Source organism: Lygodium microphyllum, chromosome 4 (genome assembly GCF_053477565.2).
Source record: "Lygodium microphyllum isolate KBCC chromosome 4, Lygodium_microphyllum_v1.1.10, whole genome shotgun sequence".
Classification (NCBI taxonomy): Eukaryota; Viridiplantae; Streptophyta; class Polypodiopsida; order Schizaeales; family Lygodiaceae; genus Lygodium; species Lygodium microphyllum.
In genome coordinates this window covers 170,582,077-170,603,859 of record NC_141138.1, presented here as the reverse complement: position 1 = coordinate 170,603,859, position 21,783 = coordinate 170,582,077, and the positions used below count along the sequence as shown (strand labels likewise).

Sequence of the window (21,783 nt, the reverse complement as noted above, 5' to 3'; positions counted from 1 at the left end):
TTCACTCAGCTGAGCTGAATTCACTGACATTGGTGCACATTTGGACCTGAGAAATTTGGGGATTTTGCAAAATTTGTCTATTTTATGCTCACGGCAACACATATTAATGCAATTAGAGCAGATTGGTCAGTGAAATTTTGGGGCTTTTGCTGAAATTTGTGAATTTTGACAAAATTGATGCATGAAATGCTCATTGGGGACATTGCGGAAGCAATCTTGGTGTTGGAAGCAATGAAATTCAAGTTTATTATCTCCCACTTGTGAGATTTTGAAGAAATTATAGAGAATTCTGATGTTCTTGTGTATCATAAGTGCTTTTGGGCACATATGTATGTAGTACAAATGTTTGGTAGCTCCCTTTGAGTTGATGTATTGCTGACTATTCATGGTCTTAGTGATCATTTGCAGATTTGGATTGTTGTAGATGTATTTTTGGTGATATTGCTGCAGTGGGAGTCACCTTGCAGTGGTATATGCATATGGATTATATGCTGAAATCTCATATATATTGTTGAAAGTTATTCATTCTACTGCTGTATATGAACTTGGATCAAATCTTGCTCTTATCTCTTGAAATTTTGGGCTGAAATGAGCTAAATATTCAGCCTAATATTTACTGTCACAAAATACAGCATTGATACTTGGCACTTTGTTAAACAATGACCACTAATGCTTCTAGCGGTAGTGACACTAAATCCTTTCTTGAGATCAAGAGGTTTGATGGCACTGACTTTGATTTGTGGAAGGACAGGATGCAAGGCATTTTGTTTCTCTAGGATTGTGATGATGTTCTCTCGGAAATCAAGCCTCCAGCTATGACATATGAGGAATGGGCTAGACTCAACAAGGCCATTGTATACATTAAAACGACTGTATCTGATGATGGACTTAGTATTTACAGACATTAAGCGTCTTGATATGGCTTATGCCATATGAAAAAGGTTGATGGTCACTTATGAAAATACAACTCTAGTAAATTAAGTGCATCTCATGTGCAAGCTTGTGAACATGGAGTTGGATGAGTCTAAGCTAGCATTGGAGCATTTGAGTGCTTTCACAAGGATTTTTGGTCAGTTGTAGGACTTTGGGTTGTAGGCCTTTAATGATAAATTGAAGGCTATTTTATTATTGATGACTTTGCCTGATAGGTGGAAGTCTTTGGTTTCACTAAGCAACAACCCTACTTTAATCTTTGATGGTGTTAGGGGCTCTATTTTCAATGAGGAGATTAGAAGAAAGTCTAGTGGAGAAAGCAGTGGTTCAGCCTATCATCTTAGAGGCAGGTTAGAAAAGAGGGGTAATGCAAGAAATAAAGGCAAAAGCAAGAGTAAAAGCAAGGGCAAACAACAAGATGTTATTTGCTATCGGTGTGGGCGCAAAGGGCATAAAAAGCCTGATTATCGATACTATAAGAAAGAGCAATAAAGAAAAAAAGAAAAAGAAGGATGACAAGAGCAATGATGACAGCTTCTCCTCAAAAGAAGTTGCAGAGGCAAATGTTGTATCTAGTGTGGTCATTGAAGAGCTTTTTGACACTGGAGACATTTGTTGCAACCTCATGCAATGATGTAGATGTTATGGCAGCAACATGTGATATGCATATTACCAAAAAGAAGGTGATCGATGCCTTACTTTCAGCTCATGATGGGATTTCCTAATCATGGATAGTGGACAGTGGTGCCTCCTTTCATGTTACTCCCTCTTTGGACTCATTTTGTGAATACATTGCAGGTTGCCAAGGCAAGGTTTACTTGGGCAATAATTATGCATGTGAAATAGAGGGTGTAGGTACCATTCACTTGGCCCTTGAAAATGACGAAGAGTTGATTTTACAGGATGTCTGATATGTGCTTAGCATAAAGAAAAGTCTATTGTCAGTTGGGCAGCTTGCTACAAGAGGATATTTTACTACCTTTGGTGGTGGATCTTGAAGGTCCACAAGGATCCTATGCTAATTGTTAAAGGTATAAAAAAGAGAACTTTGTACTACTTGCATTGTAAAGCATTACTTGGGGAGTTTTTGGTTGTGGTTGAAGTTGATTTAGAGATGAAACTTTGGTATAAAAGACTTGGCTATATGAGCCAGAAAGGCCTCCAAGTTCTCTCCTCTTTAGAGAGATTTGATGTAAAAGGCTCTGGTCTCGACTTTTGTAATGATTGCATATGTGGAAAATATGTGAAGTCTCCTTATTACTCTGGTGTCATTAATAAGTCCAATGCTCTTGATTTCATACACTCTGATGTGTGCACTATGCCTGTTAATTTGCATAGGGGTGCACGGTACTTTGTCACTTTTATTGATGATTTCAACAGAAAATCATGGGTGTATGTGTTAAAGAGGAAAAGGAAGTGTTGGATGCCTTTAAGAGGTTTTATGCTTTTGTTACCCCATAGAAAGGGCTCAAGCTAAAGGCTATAAGAATGGATGATGGGGGCGGGTATGTTTCTAATGAGTTGAAAAAGCTTTTTGAGATACATGGTATTAGTAGGGAGTTAACAACCCTCTACAACCTTACATCAAATGGCGTGGTTGAAAGATATAATCACACACTTTGTGAGAGGGTCAGATGCATGTTGTTTATAGCTGATCTCCCGCAACAGTTTTGGGTAGAGGCTCTTAAAAATGTAGTTCATGTAAGCAATTGCTCTCCCAATCGTGCATTGGAAAATGGCATTTCTAAAGAGGCTTGGCTTGGCAACCCTGCTTCATATGACTAACCATTTGCATGTTTTTGGTTGTGATGCCTTTGTGTATGTTTTTGTAAATTAGAAGACTAAACTAGACATGAAATCCATCAAGGGCATCTTCATGGGATATGGAGATGAGAGAGGGATTATAGAGTTTGGCTTCCTCAGGATAGGAAGATAGTACGCAGTCGAGATGTAGTATTTAATGAGACAAAGTTGTTGAAAAATGCTACATATGGTGACCTTGATAAAAAGAAGGTTAAATTTTAGCACGAACAGTCACCCATTGAGCAACCATTAGTTGAAGATTCTGTCCCTTTTGATATTGAAAATGAGTAGCAACCTATTGTGCTACAACCAGAAGATAATGGACAACAAATAGATGCACATGATGGAATAGGACAGTGAGAAGAACATGTTGAAAACATGTTATAACAGCAAGAAAATGTTGAAAATCAGCCCCCAGGTGATGGTGTGCACATACTTGAGAATGTAGGCCTTGCCTAACAATATAGATCATTGGGTAAGAAGGTCTACACGTATCAAAAGGTAGCCACAAAGGTTTCAGCCATCTTTGGATTGCATTTTATTGACTGATGAAGGTGAGGCTATGGCATTTAGAGAGTCATAGTCGTGTGAAAACAAGAGAAAGCGAGAGCTTGCTATGCAAGAAGAGATGAAGTCTCTCTATGCGAATAACACATAGGAGGTTGTACCTTTGCCCAAGGATAGCAAAGCTATTCCTAATAAATGGGTTTACAAGGTGAAATGTATTGATGGGAAGCCCAAGTACAAGGTACGCTTGGTTGCTAAGGGCTATACACAGAAGGAAGGCATAGACTTCTAGGAGATTTTTCAACGAGTGGTGAAAATAACTATAATGTTTATTTACTCTTATTGCATCCTTAGATTTAGAGTTGGATCAGATGGATGTGAACATTGCTTTTTTTCATGGTGATCTGAATGAAGAGCTGTACATGAAACAACTCAAAGGTTTTGCTATTCCAGGAAAAGAGCATCTAGTTTATAAGCTGAAACATGGCTTATATGGGCTGAAACAAGCCCCTAGACAGTGGTATAAAAAGTTTGATACTTTTATGCTCAACCATGGATTTAAATGTAGTTATGTAGATCACTGCTTATACACTAAAGGGCTGATGATGGAAGCCTTATTGTGTTGGTCTTATAAGTGGATGACATGCTAATTACAGGAAAGCATAAAAGTACTTTAAATGCTCTTAAAAGGTAGCTGAGCTCAACCTTTTCAATGAAAGATTTGGGAGTGGTTGAATACGTTTTGGGCATGTGTATTAAAAGAGAGAGAGGGCAGCATTTGTTGTTTCTCTCATAGGACAAGTACATCAGCAAAGTACTTGACAAATTTAATATGGCTGATGCTAAGCCTCTTGGTATGCCTTTGGCACCACATACAAAGATGATTGCCCAAAGGATGATGCAGTTGCTAGTGCTATGAAGGGCATACCTTATGCATCAACTTGTGGCTCCTTAATGTATGCCATGGTTGCAGATCACCTTGACTATGCTCCACATTGGGAGGTAGTGAAACGTATCATTAGATACTTAAAAGGTGGAAAGGGTACGCTAGAGTTGTAGGGATTCTATGATTTGGACATGACAAGATATCTTGACACTAGAAAAGCTATCAGTGGGTGTGTCTTTACTTTGGTTGGTGGGGCTATTTTTTGGTGTTCAAGGTTGCAAAAAATTGTGGCACTGAGTACTATAGACGTCGATTATATTTCAGCTACATAAGCTTTTAAGGAAGCTATTTGGCTTGGCCGTTTGGTCAAGGACTTTGGTCTTTCTTCTCCTACTCTAGTGCTTGGTTGTGATAGCGAGAGTGCTATATATGTCTAGCTAAGAATGCCATATGTCAGGCACGTACCAAACACATAGATGTTCAGTACCACTTCATTCGACAGGTCTTGGATGATGGTTTTGTTACAATGGCTAAGATTAAAACCCAAGATAACCTTGCATATGTTCTCACTAAGTGAAATGAGCCTTTCTTCCATGGATGGGTGGTAATTTCCTAATTAGAACTTAGCTACAGGAGTAACATTTATTACAAAACCGAGAAATGAAAATTAACTTACAATCTTGGATAATGGATACCTTGTTGGTCCCAAAACTGGCGGCCCTTTTGGTATTTATTTTAACTTTATTCAAGAAGAAGTTGATGTATAATGGGATTCTCCCAATCCCTTTCGGTATTCCAATTCCCCTCGTTGTCTAAAATGACAAGGAAGCTTTCAATCTAATTTGCTCCTTGATTTGGGCAATCAATTGGTCTTCACCAAATTTGATGAAGATGAAAAATGCTCCAAATTCATTGATTTTGCTAGTCCCTCCACTTAAATTTGACTAAAAACCGCTTCAGCCCTTTTGAATCCAAGTCTTGGAGCTTCCAATTTTTGGCATGTTTCTCGAGTCTGCTGCTAAACCCTAATTTTTGCTATGCAGATTAGGGTTCATAGCAGAGAAAGCCGAAATTTCTCAGCCTTTGGTGATCTCAATACTGTAATCTTCAGAGCAAGGTTGTATTGGGAGATGAGATGGAATGATGAGGAGAGAGAAAATTTAGACATTCTTCACGAAAAAATGAAGAAAATCTGTCATTTATTCTTGTTGCCCTGTCTCAACAGCTTGTAGATGCAAAGAATTGAAGAAAATTAGTCATTTATTGTTGCTGCCCTATCTCAACAACATGTAGATGCTGTCACTTGCTGCTAATTGGTCTTCTCTTATCCTTGGCTACCTTAGAAGATCCTTTAATGGCTGCAAATCAAAGCAACAACATCTGCTTTCTCTCTCTCTCTCTCTCTCTCTCTCTCTCTTAAGCCGAATACACTAAAACGCTTCTCTCTAACCTTTAAAGACGTTTTTTAGTCTTACATGGGCATTTTTGACAAGTGACAATCTTTTCAGATGATTTTTTCAGTATTATTCATAATTAAATATTAATTTTCAGTCTTTAAATACTGAAAATTAATCTAATAATTAATTTGATACCTTGAAAAATAGTTTAACTGGCCAATAATTAAATTGGCTAGACAATTTCCATTTTGAAGTGTCTCTGTGCCATCTTTGACCATCAGATTGACATTAGGTACCATTAAACGCCACTTCTCTAGTGTCACCAATTGACACTTATTGTCGAATGAATGACCTAGATCAACAACTGGCACCTAATACCACCAAGTACCTGTGCGCTATAACTTATAGCAACTTTTGCCTTTGGTATCCCATGATTTCCTCTAGTCCCGAGCTCGTAAATTTACTCCAATCCCAATTATACCTCACATGTGCAACATTTACTAAACCATGTGATGAAAAATTAATCCACATATTAAGTGAGGTTTCAAAAATACATGTTCTTATGATAGTCCTTTCCCTTAAAATCCTTGCAATTGTCCTTGATTTCACTGCCAGATGCATCAAAAGCAAAATAGTGGATTGAAATTTCCACAAGGCATCATGATTAACACAACATTGCGTATTGTTGCTCAAATATTCCATATGTTCAACATATATTGAAAATGGCCAGCCAATCATGATATAACATAAGACTCACAAAGAATCTTAAAAACATTGCTAGATTATCACGTGACATGTCTATTTCTCATGAGCTCAACTCATTTGGCAAAACCAAATCATAGCATAGCATAACCAAGCATAAACCATGGCTAAAACAATAATGACATCATGACATATGTTGTTGTCCATGGAACCAGATGTAAACTATTGAAAACTGAGTATAATTTGATCATAAATTGATCACTTGCTAATCTGAGAACTGATCACAAATTGTTGCAAATGTGACTCCAAAGTGATTACAAACTCATTACAAAAAGTGACCAACAATCAATGCAAAATTGATCCCAAAAGTGACCATAAATAGCTCTCAAGCTGATAGAAAATTGAGTTGAAACTAATTATAATTTTTATCTTAAAATTGAGGCGAAATTCATGCCAAATTGATCATAAGTTGATGCAGAAGTATAGTTTCAATGCTCGTGTAAAACTCATACCTATCTACATACATCTCGGTGTGACTAGTACACTGAGTAGTGACCTCATGGCAAACATATTGTCAGTGCAATACCTTGGATGCATGTTGAATATATTTGAGATCCACTACACACGAGAGTTGTCCATAATTGGAGGAGTGGAAGTGCTACCTTCCTCTTGAGTATCAGGCAATACTCCAAACCCTTGCTTTGTTGAACTTGACGGAGCTCGAACTACGATCGGCTCTAATTAGAAGGCATCTAGGTAAAGCTACAACAACTGAGGATGGTCTACCAACTATCTCTTGGGAAATTCACGTTTGACTTTTCTTTCCTTATGTGTCAAAATCTGCTCGGGTACCAAAATCTCATCGAACTCCTCAAGCTCATATTGAATTTCAGCAAACATATCCTCTGACACATCAACATGAAAAGGGCTCAACAAACTGACATGAAAGACATTGTGTATCCACCAATATGGAGGTAATTTCAATCGATATGCCACATCGCTATCTTCTTCAACACTTGGAAGGGCCCATAGTATCTCATACTCAACTTCGGATATAATATTTCTTTTCTTTTCATCTTTTTCAACCTTGCCTTTTCAAAACATAGCAATACATAATCACCCTCTACAAATTGCAAAGCACGTCTATGGCGATCAGCTGCGCTCTTTTGTTTTTTTTGCAATCTTTGAAGTGCATATTCTATCTTTGCATAGGCTACATCCAAGTTTTTCACATAACAATCAGCCTCAAAGATCTTATCCTTAGTTTGCAGAATAGATGGTACCTTCTTGCCACCTTCAACCACCTCAAATGGAGCTTTGCCCGTAGAACTATGCACTATGTTGTTGTAAGCAAACTCAACCAAGGGCAAATATTGCTTCCACTGTGTTTTGTGGTTTGAATCATAGCATCTTAAAAGATCTAACACTGTGGAATTTGCTTCCTCAGATTAACCATCTGTGTGCGGATGGAAGGATAATTTTGGGTCTGGATCACTAATGTGATTTCGACTTTGGCATATCATGATACTTAAAGATGTGCTGCAAAAACAATCATGCCATATGATCAGCCTTTATTTTATTTCTCACTGAAATGAAATGAACTTGTTTGCTAAACCTGCAAATGATAGTCCATATCCCATCATTCCTTGTAGATGTCCTAGGAAGCCCAAAAATAAAGTCCATTGCAATACTTTGCCAAGGCCTATTTGGAATAGGTAAGGGTTGTAACAAACACGGCATCTTTCGCTTAGCATGCTTAATCTTTTGGCATACGATGCATGTCTCAACAAATTGTTCTACATTATGTCTCAAACCTTGCTAATAAAAGAAATGCTCCACTACCTTGACTGTGGTATCAATGCCTTTGTGTCTTGCATATGGACGAGCATGACTTTCAGTAGTAACTCTAGGCCTTGATTGCTTTGTGACACATAGTCGTCCATGTATCATCACAAATCCATCTCTTAGCACAGAGTGTTCATGCCTTTGGCCATTGCAAAGTTAATCATAAAGATTAGCAAAGTTCGAATCAGCAACATATTGCTCTTTCATGGCATCCAACTCAGTGTGATAAACCATATTGACAACTGAAATTTGTGGCTTACGTGACAATGCATCAGCCACAACATTCTTGTATTCCTTAGCATCCAACGTATTCCAAGCTGTCATGATGTCCACCTCAAAGATATTTGTCAACCAATTTGATGCAAACATTTGCTTGAATTGTACCCACGTTGACGGTGCTCTACCTTGCATCAAAGGAGTGGACTACCACTGTAATGCATTTTATTTCAAGAAAGTGATTGCCTTTCGAATCTTCGAGAACTCCGTGAAGTTCCTCCTTGAATAGGTTGCATCAAACTGCTAAATAAAAGTTGAAGCTTTCAGTCTATCTTGAACAGTAGTGAAGGACTCAAACTTCATTGCTTTTTCACCCTCATGATAGTCTTTTGTTGCCCCTTTGGATGTCAAGTTGTCATACACTAGCTGCTGCAAAAAGGGTGCATTTGCTGAGTTTGCATCAAAACCAATGCCAAACGGAGCATTTGCATGACCAACATTCATTCCTTGAGCCCCATAAGCAATAAGGGTGCAGATCATAGAAACAGGGAACGCCCGTTCCGGCGCATAGGAACGGATTAACGCGTTCCGGGAGGTACGAGCCCAGGAAACGCCGGCAAAACGTTCCAGCCCGTTCCCTGGCCCGTTCCAGCCCGTTCCATCCCGTTCCCTGGCCGTTCCCTGTTTGGAACGGCCGTTCCAGCCCAGGCATGTAAATTTTTAATTTAAAAAAAAAAATCTATTGACGTTTCGCAGCTCGCTCCCGCCTCCCGCTATCGCCTGTCGCCTGTGTCTGTCCCCTCCGCCTGTCGCGTGCGCCTGTCGCGTGTCCCCTCCGCCTGTCGCCTGCGTCTGGACTTGTTCCCTGTCGCCTGCGCCTGCGCCTGCCCCGCCTGTCCCCTGCGCCTGCGCCTGCCCCGCCTGTCCCCTGCGCCTGCGCTTGTCCCCTGCGCCTGCGCCTGCCCCGCCTGTCCCCTGCGCCTGCCCCGCCTGCTCCTGCTCCTCCGCCTGCTCCGTGAACCTGCGCCGCCTACTCCTGCTCCTGGGACCTGCTCCTCCGCCTGCTCCGTGCACCTGCCCCGCCTGCTCCTGCTCCTCCGCCTGCAGGCTGCTCGGCTTTGACTCTCCCACCTGCCTCTGAGTCTCCCGCCTACGTCGCGTGCGGCACACGGTACACTTTGGACCTTGGTTTTCATTGAACTTTGACGCATGGATGTTGAAATGTTGGCTGCAAATTTCTGTAATTACTAATTTCATTGAAGTTTACAGTTTACTGATTATTTGTCACTTCTATATAGATGGCAGCATTGACATCTATGGGATCTTCATCATCCTCAGCAGGTACTTCGTCAACAACAGGACGAAGTCGAAGCACTACTTGGTCATGGTGGGATGAGGTAGATGCAGGGGTGCCATTGAGAGGTGGAGGGGCTCGCCCTTGGAAATGCAAACTTTGCCCTTATGCTCGCACTAGTGGGGCTGATAAAGTGAGAGCCCATCTTCTACATGAGGAGGGGAAAGAGGTGCGTTTTTGTACCAATGTATCAATTGAGAAAAGGCAGGAGTTACTTGACCGCATAGCCACATCTATGGGGAATTCACATGCCAGGAGGACGCCAAATATAGCAGTGGATCCAACAACATGGACTCCAAGACCAGCAGGGCATGGTGCTTCATGCAGAAGACCACCAGGATTAGTGGCTACGCAGCCTTCTCGTGGGCCATCAATGGCAACAGGTCGTGGTGCTAAACAGAGTTCATTGCACACTTCATGGGAACCAAAGAAAAAAGAGGAAACAGATGCAGCAGTGGCACGTTTTTTTTACCATGACCATATTGCATTCAAATCAGCCAGGTCACCTTATTTTTTAAATATGGTGACAAAGATTGCAGAGTATGGACCCACATATAAGCCCCCTTCATCAGAAACTATCAGGACTACATTGCTTCAAAAGGAGAAAGTAGCCATAGAGATTGCAACAGCAAATATTCGCAATCAATGGGTAAGAAATGGAGTGACATTGATAGCAGATGGATGGAGTGACACACGCCATAGGTCCATACATGGTATTGTTGCATATTCTCGTGGAGATGTATACTTCATTGGTAGTCATGATGCTTCAGAGACTGGAAAGAGTGCAGATGTATTGGCATCCGAGTGGTGCGAGGCAGTGCAGGCTGTTGGGGCAGAAAATGTAGTGCAGTTTGTGGCAGATGGTGAACCTACAAACAGGGCAGCAGGAAACATTTTAATGGCAATGTATCCACATATCACCTTTAGTCCATGCATGGCGCATTGCTTGAATAACTTGTTGAAGGATATTGGGGACTTGCCATGGATTGCATCTCTTGTTGCGAAAGGCAACAAGATTATCACATTTATATGTAATCATCAGTACTTGCATGCTGAGTTTCGCAAGAGAAGTGACAAAGAACTTCTTAAATACTCGGATACACGATTTGCATATAACTTTCTTATGCTTGGTCGATTGCACTATTGCAAAGGTGCAATTAGGGAGCTATTTGCTAGTGATGAGTATGAAAATTGGACTGGGGCTGCCACTGCTACTGCTGTGTTATGTAATGCATATGTTTCTGATAGAGATTTTTGGGATGAGGTTAATCGCACCAACCAAATGGTTGATCCTATTATGCACATGTTGAGGCTTGCAGATCGCATGGATCCATGCATTGGGAAGATCTATGAAGGTATGGATCGCATGATTGAGAGGTTGGAGAGTTTGGAACCAAATGCAGATAGGTATGAGCAAATCAAGGAGTTATGCATCAGCAGATGGAATGAGTATGACTCTCCTATGCATGCTGCAGCATATGTGCTTGATCCTGAGTTTCAAGGAAAGATGCAAGAAAGAGACCTTGAGGTGGTCAAGGCTTGGAACACATTGCTTGCAAGGCTTTATCCTAGCCGTGAAATGCAACGCAAAATTAAAAATCAGCTCTCTGTATATCGACAAACATTAGGGATGTTTGGTACAGAGGATGCACTAGAGGACAGGACAAATATTGGGGCTGCTTTATGGTGGGAGGACTATGGGGCAGAAGCTCGAGAGTTGCAGAGTTTGGCTATTCGTATTCTTAGCCAAACAATTAGCTCTTCTTGTTTAGAGCAACTATGGAGCTCCTTCAATCACATTCACTCAAAGAAGAGAAATCGTCTTGGTACAATGAAGACGAATGACCTAGTTTATGTGAGCTCCAATCTTCGCTTGCTAGCTCGTACATCAGTTGCAAAGGCTGATTCTTTTATATGTTGGGAAAAAGATGACGATGATGATGATGGTGATGATGATGGGCAGGATGTTGTTCAGCAGGATGAGCATTCAGGAACAGTGGAGCCATCTTCCATGAATCAGAGCACTTAGTAGCTAGCCTTTTGGAACTTTAGAGTATTGACTTGGAAATTGGAGCTCTTGTAACTTGGATCTTTACTATTTAGGCTTTAAAGTTTACTGTTTAGTGCATATTTTGTGTTTTTGCAATGCACACTTGTTGCCAGTTGGACTTATGCAACATTGTTGATTACAGTGTTGAATTATGAATGCGACAATCCATTGCTGGTTACAATGTTTTGAATCTTTATTATTGTTGAAAGTTGAAACTTGATTATTATGTCTCTAGAGTCTAATTTCATGAATTATAATTCATGGTTGATAATAGATATGATCTGTCTCTCTAGATTCTAAGACTAGTGTTGACTCTCTCTCTCTAGAGGATATATATATATATATATATATATATATATATATATATATATATATATATATATATATATATATACACCGTTCCCTCCGTTCCCCTTCCCTCGCTTTGGGCGTTCCCCCCGTTCCAGGGGGTCCCGTTCCCGTTCCCGTTCCCCGTTCCTGGTAACTATGGACTGCAGATGCAATACCAAACATGCTTCTTTGTGTCCCAGGCATCAAGCCAATGTTGCTATATGTAGGATTTTGCATATTTCCAACCATACCCGAGTATATTGGGCCTTGCACACCATGCATTGGTTGCTGCATACCATAGGGATTTGTGCCATACATTCCCTATATGGGGTCCTTGTTCAACCATAGCATGAAAAATCGTGCTTTCACCAAAATATCCTAGTTGTCCGATCCTAGTATGCATGTTAGGTTGTCGAAAATCCATTGGATTGGCACTTTCGTGATGTTTGCATTTGCATTTGCATTCCTTGCTTTGTAGGTACTAATTGTTTTATTTCATTAGCATCTTTAGGAGCTTCAAATGAAGTGTTTGGCATTATCTTTGGTGCATCTTGCTGTCCTGAAGATGTAAAAGACGTCTTATTATTCTTGCCTTTGCTGTTCTTCTTTGGAGCATTCAAAAATCATGTAAATTGAGGATCCTTTGCCAATTCAGCAAAGAGATTTGTTGCTGTCCTCATCCGATTCTTGAACTGGTCATCAAATTCATTTTCGCTTTGCTAGTCATCAACCTCCTTATACCCTAAAGGCCATGCATCTTGCCCAATAGTAACATTTTCAGCTTGTTGTCCATGGTTTGAGCTTTGTCTAAGGTCAGGCATTGCATTTCCTTCATTCCCATATGAATATTCATACTGAGAGACATCATTATTGCTTGAGTCCATCTCACTATACGAATACATATTGTTGTAATCTCTCAGCTAAGAGTAAAGATCAGCACTAGCACAAAGCTTTGGCTTTCAATCAGGTGCCTTGGATCCACCAAATCAAGGGATTGAGTGGTCTCTCGACAATGGAACCATAAAAGCAACCTTCCTTCCATGGATGGGTGGTAATTTCTTGATTACAACCTAGTTATAGCAACAACATTTATTACAAAACAAAGAAATGTAAATCAACTTACAATCTTGGACAATGGACACCCTATTGGCTCCAAAACTGACTTTCCTTTCGGTCCCGCAGCTTTATCTAATTTTTGTTGTGGAGATTGGGGTTCAGAATAGAAGAAACGGAAATTTCTCAGCCTTTGGTGATCTCAATGTTGTAATCTTCAGAGCAAGACTGTAGAAAGGTTGGGAGATGAGATGGAATGCTGAGGAGAGAGAAAATTCAGACTTTGTTCTCGAAGAATTGAAGAAAATCTATCATTTACTCCTGTTGCTTTGTCTCAATAGCTTGTAGATGCAAGGAGCTGAAGAAAATCAGTCATTTGTTACTATTGCCTTATCTCAACAATCTATAGATGCTGCCACAAGCTGTTGATTGGTCTTCTCTTGTCCCTGGCTACCTCAGAAGGTCTTCCAATGGTTGCAAATCAAAGGAGGAACATCTCCTCCCTCTCATTGCAGGTTGAATAAACTAAAGTGCTGCTCTGCAACCTCTTAAGACGTTTTTCATTCTTCCATGGGCATTTTTGATAAGTGATAACCTTTTCAAATGGTATTTTTAGCATTATCCATAATTAAATATTAATTTTCACTCTTTAAATACTGAAAATTAATCTAATAATTATTTCAGTGCCTTGAAAAATAATATGACAAGCTAATAATTAAATTGGCTAGGCAACTTTTATTCGGGAGTTTTGCGCCATCTTTGACCATTAGATTGACGTTAGGTACCATTAAACGCCACTTCCCTAGTGTCACCAACTGACACTTATGGCCAAATGAATGACCTAGGCCAACAATTGGCACCAGATACCACTAACTATATGTGTGCCATAACTTATAGCAACTTTTGCCATTGACATCGCATGATTTCCTCGGGTCTTGGGCTTGTAAATTTACTCTAAGCCCAATTACACCTCACGTGTGCAACATTTACTTAACCATGTGATTAAAAATTAATTCACATGTTAAGTGAGTTTTTAGAAATACATGTCCTCATGACACTAAGAGTCTTGCAAAGGCTTAGCTTAAGCATTGCATTCGATTAGTGGGAGTTGGCTAGCTTAAAGGTACCACTTCGGGCCTTCAAGTAGGAGGTTGTTGGGTGTAGATTCCCTTTGGGTGTAAAGTCCCTTAATCTCGGTGTGTATAAACTTATATGGGTGTGAACACACCCTTATTTGTACCCTAACATATAAATACATTTTATTCTTTGTGTATTGTCACTTATTGGTACACTTGGGTGTAAAGTCCCTTCAGGTGTAAAGTCGCTTAATCTCCGGGATTCTCTCACTCTCTCTCAACACCGCTCTTGCTCCATTTTTGTCTCGCACTTCATTGCGTACTCATTTGAATAGATAGCAACTTGTGCATGCTGTAGTTAGAGACAAAAATTCCAAATGGAATGCTGCTTGGAAAGCTGCAGCTTTATCTTGTGCAATGGATTTACTCATTCATTTCTTCTGAGCATGCAAAGTTTTCATCATGGACTTTATGATGTGCTTATGCTTAGACAGATTATAAGACCCAATGCTGCTTCAAAAGTCAATAGTTCTCAAAAACGGATTGCAAAAACTTATGTGATCTACTCTTTTGTGATGTGGCTGCTAAAGAGGGATTATAGAACTTGTTGAATAGATGTGTTTCCTCAAATGGATAATAAAACTTCTGATGATGCTGATGAGTAAGGCTCGGAAGTTATGAAGAATTTGAAGATAAACTGTATCATATCTTTGCTCAAACTCGCATGTAGCAACCACTATTTGAAAGAATTAGCTCTATTATATGATGGGTTTACTTATCTGATGTTTTAAAAGGTTAGTACCTTTCTTAAGATGTGGCTTTATGTGATTGCTTTGTACAGAGATTATGAGGTTGACAAGCTTGGTTGGAACAAGTTCTTATGGAGGGCATGACATTTTAGAGCATGGTAGTCCACTTGCATCTGGAGGCATGATGGCGAGTACTCGACCAGACTTGAATGGATGGTCCTCTTTCCAATCTGAGGTGTTTGTAGGGGCCTTGAGTGGTTGATTATTTTTTAGCTCCTATGTTGTGTCATCATAGTTTATACCTCTCTTGGGAGAAGATCACTAAATTGGTTTCTTTGTATTAAGATTTGTTTTCTTGAAATTGCAGAGGCTAGTTCAACAAGCATCCACGATGTCATGGCGTGGATTGCCCGGAATGGGTGCCTCCGGGGACTCTCCCAGTCCTATCATTAAAAAACTTCTTCGAATTGATGTTCCAGTTGACAAGTTCCCCAATGTAAGGCCTTTTGATTCTGTGATTAATATAAGTTACCCTACTGTCTCAATCATTATATATAAGTTGTCTTACTGGTTTACTGGGCCCTTCTCAAGACATACCATTGATTCATATTTTTTGTGCAGTTTGGCTTATTGAATCTGGGTGATTTTACTTTTTGTGTTGTCTAGTCTTATACCAAAAATTGAATGCTGTGCAGGCTCTAGTTGCATCTTGGTTGATGCATGTCTTGAATTTGTTTTAAAGTTGTTGATGCTCAAGTTTAATGTTGTATCAACTGGCTTTAACTTCCAAAGTTCGTAAACTGCTATCAATTGTTTCTTGGGGGCTCTACAGTTCAATTTTGTGGGTCGTTTGCTGGGACCACGTGGCAATTCCTTGAAACGTGTTGAAAGCAACACTGGTTGCCGAGTATTTATCAGAGGAAGGGGCTCGGTCAGAGATGCAGATAAGGTATGTAGCTCTCTGAGAATAGAGATAATGATGAGATTGATGAGCAAAAGATTTGTTCTGACATGCTTTGTCCGTTTTGTATATTATTTCAAAGCTTTTGTGTGCATTCATTCATGAACTAGCATGGTGATAAATATGAAATGAAACTGGAGGGAATATATTTATACATAAATCTCCAGGGAGTGTGATATGCAGTTGTTACCTGTGGCTTTCAATTCTAATGCAATGTATTAGGAAAGGAGATTATTGCAAAGAGTGAAGCTATGATTTTCTAGTGGTAAAGATGATGCAGCAACTCTTCCCTCATTCTTCATGACTTTGACACTTTCTTATAAGCTGTGCAGTAGAATGATACTTTTCTGAGGTCCCGGAAGTTGCTCTACCTTGTGAGTCCAAATAGCATCCATATGGTCCTTTATCTACATATGTTATCACCTTACTTGAATCTTTCTGTGCCATGTAAGATGCTAAGGAATGGGCCTAATGACATTCCAAGTTGTACATGGGAGACATATGTTACTTCAAAGTGGTAGCATAAGGTAAAAAACGAGGTTGTAATCTTGAGGCTGATCACCATGAGTAGATACATTTGCCTTTGCTTGGGAGGGGGTTACATGTGTTTCTTGTGGTATTCGCCATAGTTGTGGGTACCTGGGCAGGTTTTAAGTGCTGTCCTGCAAAGCAGAATTCAAAGCCTTAATCTTCTGTAGCCCAAGGGTGAAGGGTGTGGGGGTGTATAGTGGACCCCAGCCAACATGTTTCAAAAAATAAGGTTGTGTGTGTGAGGCTACTTCAAGTAACATGCCTATGTGCTTCAACAAGGTAACTTGTAAGTAGGTAGTTAGAGTAGAATATTCTGCTGCAAGTAAGGCAGCTCTCGAACGTTCTGTCTGTATGTTGTGTAATGAAATACATGCTTTCTGAGTTTCCAAGGACGATTGTATTACTCCGAGAGAGTGGGGAAAGCAATACAAGGATACTTTGCTTTCAAAACGCAAACAGGAGAAAGCTGCTAGCAAGGGAAATTATGTCGAATGTGGTTTCTTTCTGACATACTTTCTCTTTCATCTTGGAGGGGGTTTTGGTCCTGCAAGACAGCTTCAAGTGGATGAGATTATTTGTTTTTTTTTTCTCTGCCAATCCTGTTGCAGGTGGTATTTGTCTTGGTTGAAGAGCTCAAAAAGCCAGGATAATCTTTGAGCAGAGCTGGTAAAGATAGACAATTTACAGCATGTTAAAGAATAAAGAATATGCTTCTTTCAAAATGCAGAAAAGAGAAACTTGTTACCAAGGCAAAATGTCGTATGTGATTACTTTCCTGGTGTACTTCCTCAGGAGTCCCCCTTCAACTTGAAGGAGGTTCTGATTCTGCTGGGCAGCTTCAAGTGAACAAAATTATTAGTTTCTTTTTCCCACCAATCCTGTTGCAGGTGACTTGTGGAAGAACTGAAGAAAGTCCACATCATCTTTGAGCAGAGCTGGTGAAGATGGACAACTATGTTGAAGGAGTTGCCGCTCACAGCAGACCTAAAGGCTTATCTTCCCGTGTCTAATTATTTCCAGAGTGAGACTCATTTCATAGGCATCTACAAAATAGAAACATGTTCTTTGTCCACACAAGGCTCCCCGAAGAAAGTAACTTTTAGGAGAAAAGTCTTTGCTAGGATCGAGGAAGCACCAATATTGTATTTTAAGTTTGAACTTTGCCTCTAGAGTCTAGATTCTGCTATTCAAACTTAGTACTTGCTCATTTGTTGTACATTTGAACTTAAAAGTGGGTCACTAGGTGACAGTTCCATTACATTTTCCATGCTTGAAATGTATATCTATGGATTGCCATGTTTCCAAGTTGCCTTTTGACTATGGTATCTTGAGTCAAGGGTCATGACGTTTTTAAGAATTGGAATCTTGACAACTGTGATTTTTAAATCCGATCCCTATTTGGAGTCTTGCATACTGGAAAATGGTCATTAGTCGTATAGATTGTGGATGGACAGGCTTATTTTCTATGTATATTTATTATATTTATGTCTTATATTTACACTTCATTTAGGCCTTATGTCCCTTAAGAGTGCTGGTATATATGTAGGAATGGTCTTTTATATATTTACTAAATGTTAATTCTATAGGAAACTTGTTTCCTACCCAGACATTTCTGAAACTCCTAGCTACTAGTTCTAGAGGTTGCTGTAAGTAATTCTAATGACTGCATTTGGACTCATCTGGAAAGGCTTGGGTGCTATAGACTCTGAAACTATTGAAGCATAATGGCTAATTTGATGAGTGTTTTTGCCTGGTCAAAATTATGAAACAGGGTCTTTGTGGTGTCTTGCATGTCCTCTTACGGCACATGTGACCTAGCATTACTAGGTATCATGGCAATGCTTTTAGTAGCACTGAAAGTGTAACATGTTAAGCTGCTGAAATACTTGTCACCATGGCTAGTTGGTTAGATTGCTTAGTGGTTTGGGGAAGAAAGAAGCCAGGAAAATTTTAACAGGGGTTTCTGCCGTGGTATGCCTTCTTAATACTTTCAACCTGAAGGGTTCTTTCACCAAGTATTACTAGAGTTACTAACTGTGCCTTCAAGGAGTCCTGAAATGGGAAACGCTGTTGACTGATGACACACTCTCAGTAATACGTGATGGTGATGCACACTATGGAAATTGGGATTTTTGAAGTAGACCGTCCCTAATAAATTAGGGTAAGACACAAAAGGCTGCAAAATGTGTACTGGTATGGCTCAACAATCAGCCACCTGTCATTTTGGTTCAGCAGAGAGTTTTGTATTTGCTTCTTTCAGGTAGTGACTAGCATTAATGTCTTTGGATCGAATGGCAGTAGGTATTGGTGTTCCAGTTTCCTAGCAATTTGGAACTCCATCAGTACTGTATATACAAATATTTATTCACTCCACTTACTTTCTAAGGTGTTTCACCTGGCATTTTACCGAGCACCCAACTTCCCATGAAAATGTCGTGCATTAATTGGGAAACATTTCATTCTTGCAAGATTTCATGATGACCTCGTTGAAATAGAGTGCACATGTTGACTTCATTACTTGTCTGGGATTATTGAATCTACACTCCAAGAATGGAGGTTGTCTGAACCTAAATCTGATTGCTTTTCTCAGGAAGAAAAACTAAGAGACAAACCTGGATATGAGCATCTTAATGAACCACTTCATGTCCTAATAGAAGCTGAGCAACCTGCAAATGTGATTGATATTCAGTTGAATCGTGCTCGAGAGATCATAGAAGATCTGCTAAGGCCGGTGGTATGTTTGCATTTCAAAAGTTCGTGTGGTGTGGAAGCTGTCTACTTTGATATTTTTCTGATAATTCATTTCAAACACAGGATGAATCACATGATTACTTCAAAAAACAGCAGCTTCGAGAGCTTGCAATGCTAAATGGCACTCTTAGGGAAGACTCCCCATATTGGAGTGGAAGTGTTTCTCCATTCAACAGTTCTGGAATGAAGCGTGCAAAAACAAGAGGATAACTTTAGCTTGCACTGTTCTGATGTGAATTTGGATAACCTAAAGTGTTTTCAGGCAATCAGCTATGATTCATCATGACAAAATGCGTTTACAATGCATGGTAGAGGGAGATCCTCTCCAGCAGCTAATGTGTTGAAGCAGGTGCAGTTAATCTCTGTTTTCACACGTCCACTCTGACAAGCTCCTAGTCCCGATATATAGCTTATGCTGCATATTTACCATCATGCTTATTACAGATGGAGAGATCTAGATTGGACTGATCCATGAAGTTTCATGCCATTGAGCCCTAAACTTATATAAAATCTAATGTCAGTTCTCAACTTACTAAGTTAGGGCTGTGGTTTGTGTTTGTAGTGCAATATTACTTCCCCTGATGACCATTTTTTACTTCTTTTATGCGAGTGTGTTGAGTGAATGTAGCTACTTGTGGTGTGTGTAATGTTCAGAGCCCTAGGTTTTGGAGAGCATGGTATGTGGGGTTGAGCTTTGTCACCGAAAATGAAACTTCCGTGAAGTCAACCCTTCATAAGGATTTACAACCCAATGTATAATGCATACCATCCTATTCTTGAAATAGATTATGTATTTCTACCATTCTAAAATGTACCGCATAAAGTTGGCCGTTACTGGCCTTGTAATGGCTTTATGTCTGTGGCTCTGGAGTGTTACAACTTACTGCCTATTGCATATGTGAAGAATTTTTGGTTCTAACAGATAATAATCACTGTATTTAACTGTCTTGGAGATAAAGTTGGTTTTATGGCCTTGAAATTATGGTGCTGTAATGTGCCACTCTTGGGACTTGCTACTTACTGGCTAATGCATATATGAAGAATCTGAATACTTGGTGTCTAGACATGGATTTGAAACTGATACATGGCAGTTTTGACCTCACATCTACGACTAACTTCTCAACAAGAACAATAGATATGTTCTACTTGCAACAGCTGACGCCCTTCTCTCACCTTACATCATTGAAGAAGCTACTAAGAACTGACCCCTGACATGCTGACAAGACAGGTATTCTTAACATCATCCTGCTGTAACTACTAAGCCCCTAACAACTTTCTCTAGAGCTAACACATCGAAAAAACCCATTTTGAGTGGTAGTCCTTTTTGCAAATGCTGTTTTCCAAATTCTTTTGTAACTGATTCTAGATGGTATGAAGCCAAAACAAGTTTTGCTGAGGTATAATTCTAAATGTTGTATTTTCAGGTGCTGTACCTGCACATGGAATTAGATTAATCTGGCCATCTCATCTTTGGTACTAAGACTGGTTGCTTGAGCAAGCAGTTCAGGCTTTCTGCTGTGGACACCACGAAACTTGTTCGTGGGTCATTGCAGTTTTGGTCTTGTATGGCTCTCTTACCTCTCCTAGATGGTCGGTTAGTGTGCCTACCAGGTGGCTTGCAGAGCTTTGGAAAATGTGCTGTAGAGATGGCTAGTTAAGGTACTTTTTGTTTTTGGTTCATTAATATCAGGTCTCAGAAGTAGGTTTGTCAAGCATTTAAGGTACTTTTTGTTTTTGGCTCATTAAAATCAGGTCTTAGAAGTAGGTTTTCTGAAGCATTTAAGCAAACAGAAAGTGTATGGGGCTGTTTTGACTTATCCATCTGTGCTCAATGCAGCCCTAATCATGGATTTCTATTTTCCATCTTGAAGGCGTGTCAGCTTTGTGGGAAGTTCTGCAGCAGAGATCTCAAGGAATTCACAACGAAAGTTATACAACCTTTTTGATGTGCACTTCCATGAAAATCTACATAATTTGACAATCGAATCTTCTGAAAATGAAGCACAGCATCAATAGAGTTTTACTTGTAAGTGCATGGTTCTCTAGACGGGGGTTCTTGAAGAGAGGATAATGCTATAAGTAGACTAGGGCTGGTAGTTTGTGTACAATGGTGTGGGTTAAAAGGTCTTGTAATTGAGTAACAACAGTGGCTTAAACTAAGTTTTAGGCTCTAACCCTAGCTGAAAGAACTTTGGTGAATGATCTTGAGTTTGATTAAACTTGGAAAGACTTTTTTATTTAAAGTTGCGGCTTCTGAAATTCTAAACTTGCAAGGATACTGCTGAAACCAGTTGTCAGCACTACTCACTGTCATGGCTCTGCGCACTTATCAATTTGCATATGGTGGAACATAGATGTGGAAATAGTAAATTGGTAAGCTATAAATATAAATATTAATCTGTGTTTATCAGTTCGTAATTATGTAGTATTACTTGATATTTGATTCAGCTTTTATACCTGCAGAATGAATTGAGGTGCATCATTCACAAGTAATGAGCATTCCCTTGTTAACATGACACTTGATTTTTAGGTACAGTGAGTGAACCTAGAAATTAAGATATTTGATGTGTCTTTATATGTGTGTGATTGTTACCCTGTACATTGGATGCCTATAAATAGAGGCTCATGACCCAAAAGAT

The 21,783-nt window shown here is 39.7% G+C and overlaps 1 protein-coding gene across 4 annotated transcripts in view; it reads left to right on the top strand.

Annotated features, from left to right (window-relative positions):
* The window catches only part of LOC148037897 (KH domain-containing protein At3g08620-like), a 60,583-nt gene extending 39,147 nt beyond the window's left edge, over positions 1-21,436 (top strand). The window contains exons 3-9 of one of the 4 annotated variants that reach the window (XR_015690727.1): positions 14,994-15,136; positions 15,269-15,397; positions 15,734-15,850; positions 18,984-19,127; positions 19,208-20,372; positions 20,569-20,803; positions 21,016-21,436. Coding sequence is in view for 1 of the 4 variants with exons in the window: in XM_087676875.1 (XP_087533001.1) it covers positions 14,994-15,136; positions 15,269-15,397; positions 15,734-15,850; positions 18,984-19,127; positions 19,208-19,354 (680 nt within the window). In the remaining 3 variants the exon portion in view is untranslated. The other 3 variants (XR_015690726.1, XR_015690728.1, XM_087676875.1) reach the window with 3 other exon arrangements.
* The last annotated feature ends 347 nt before the right edge of the window (positions 21,437-21,783 follow it).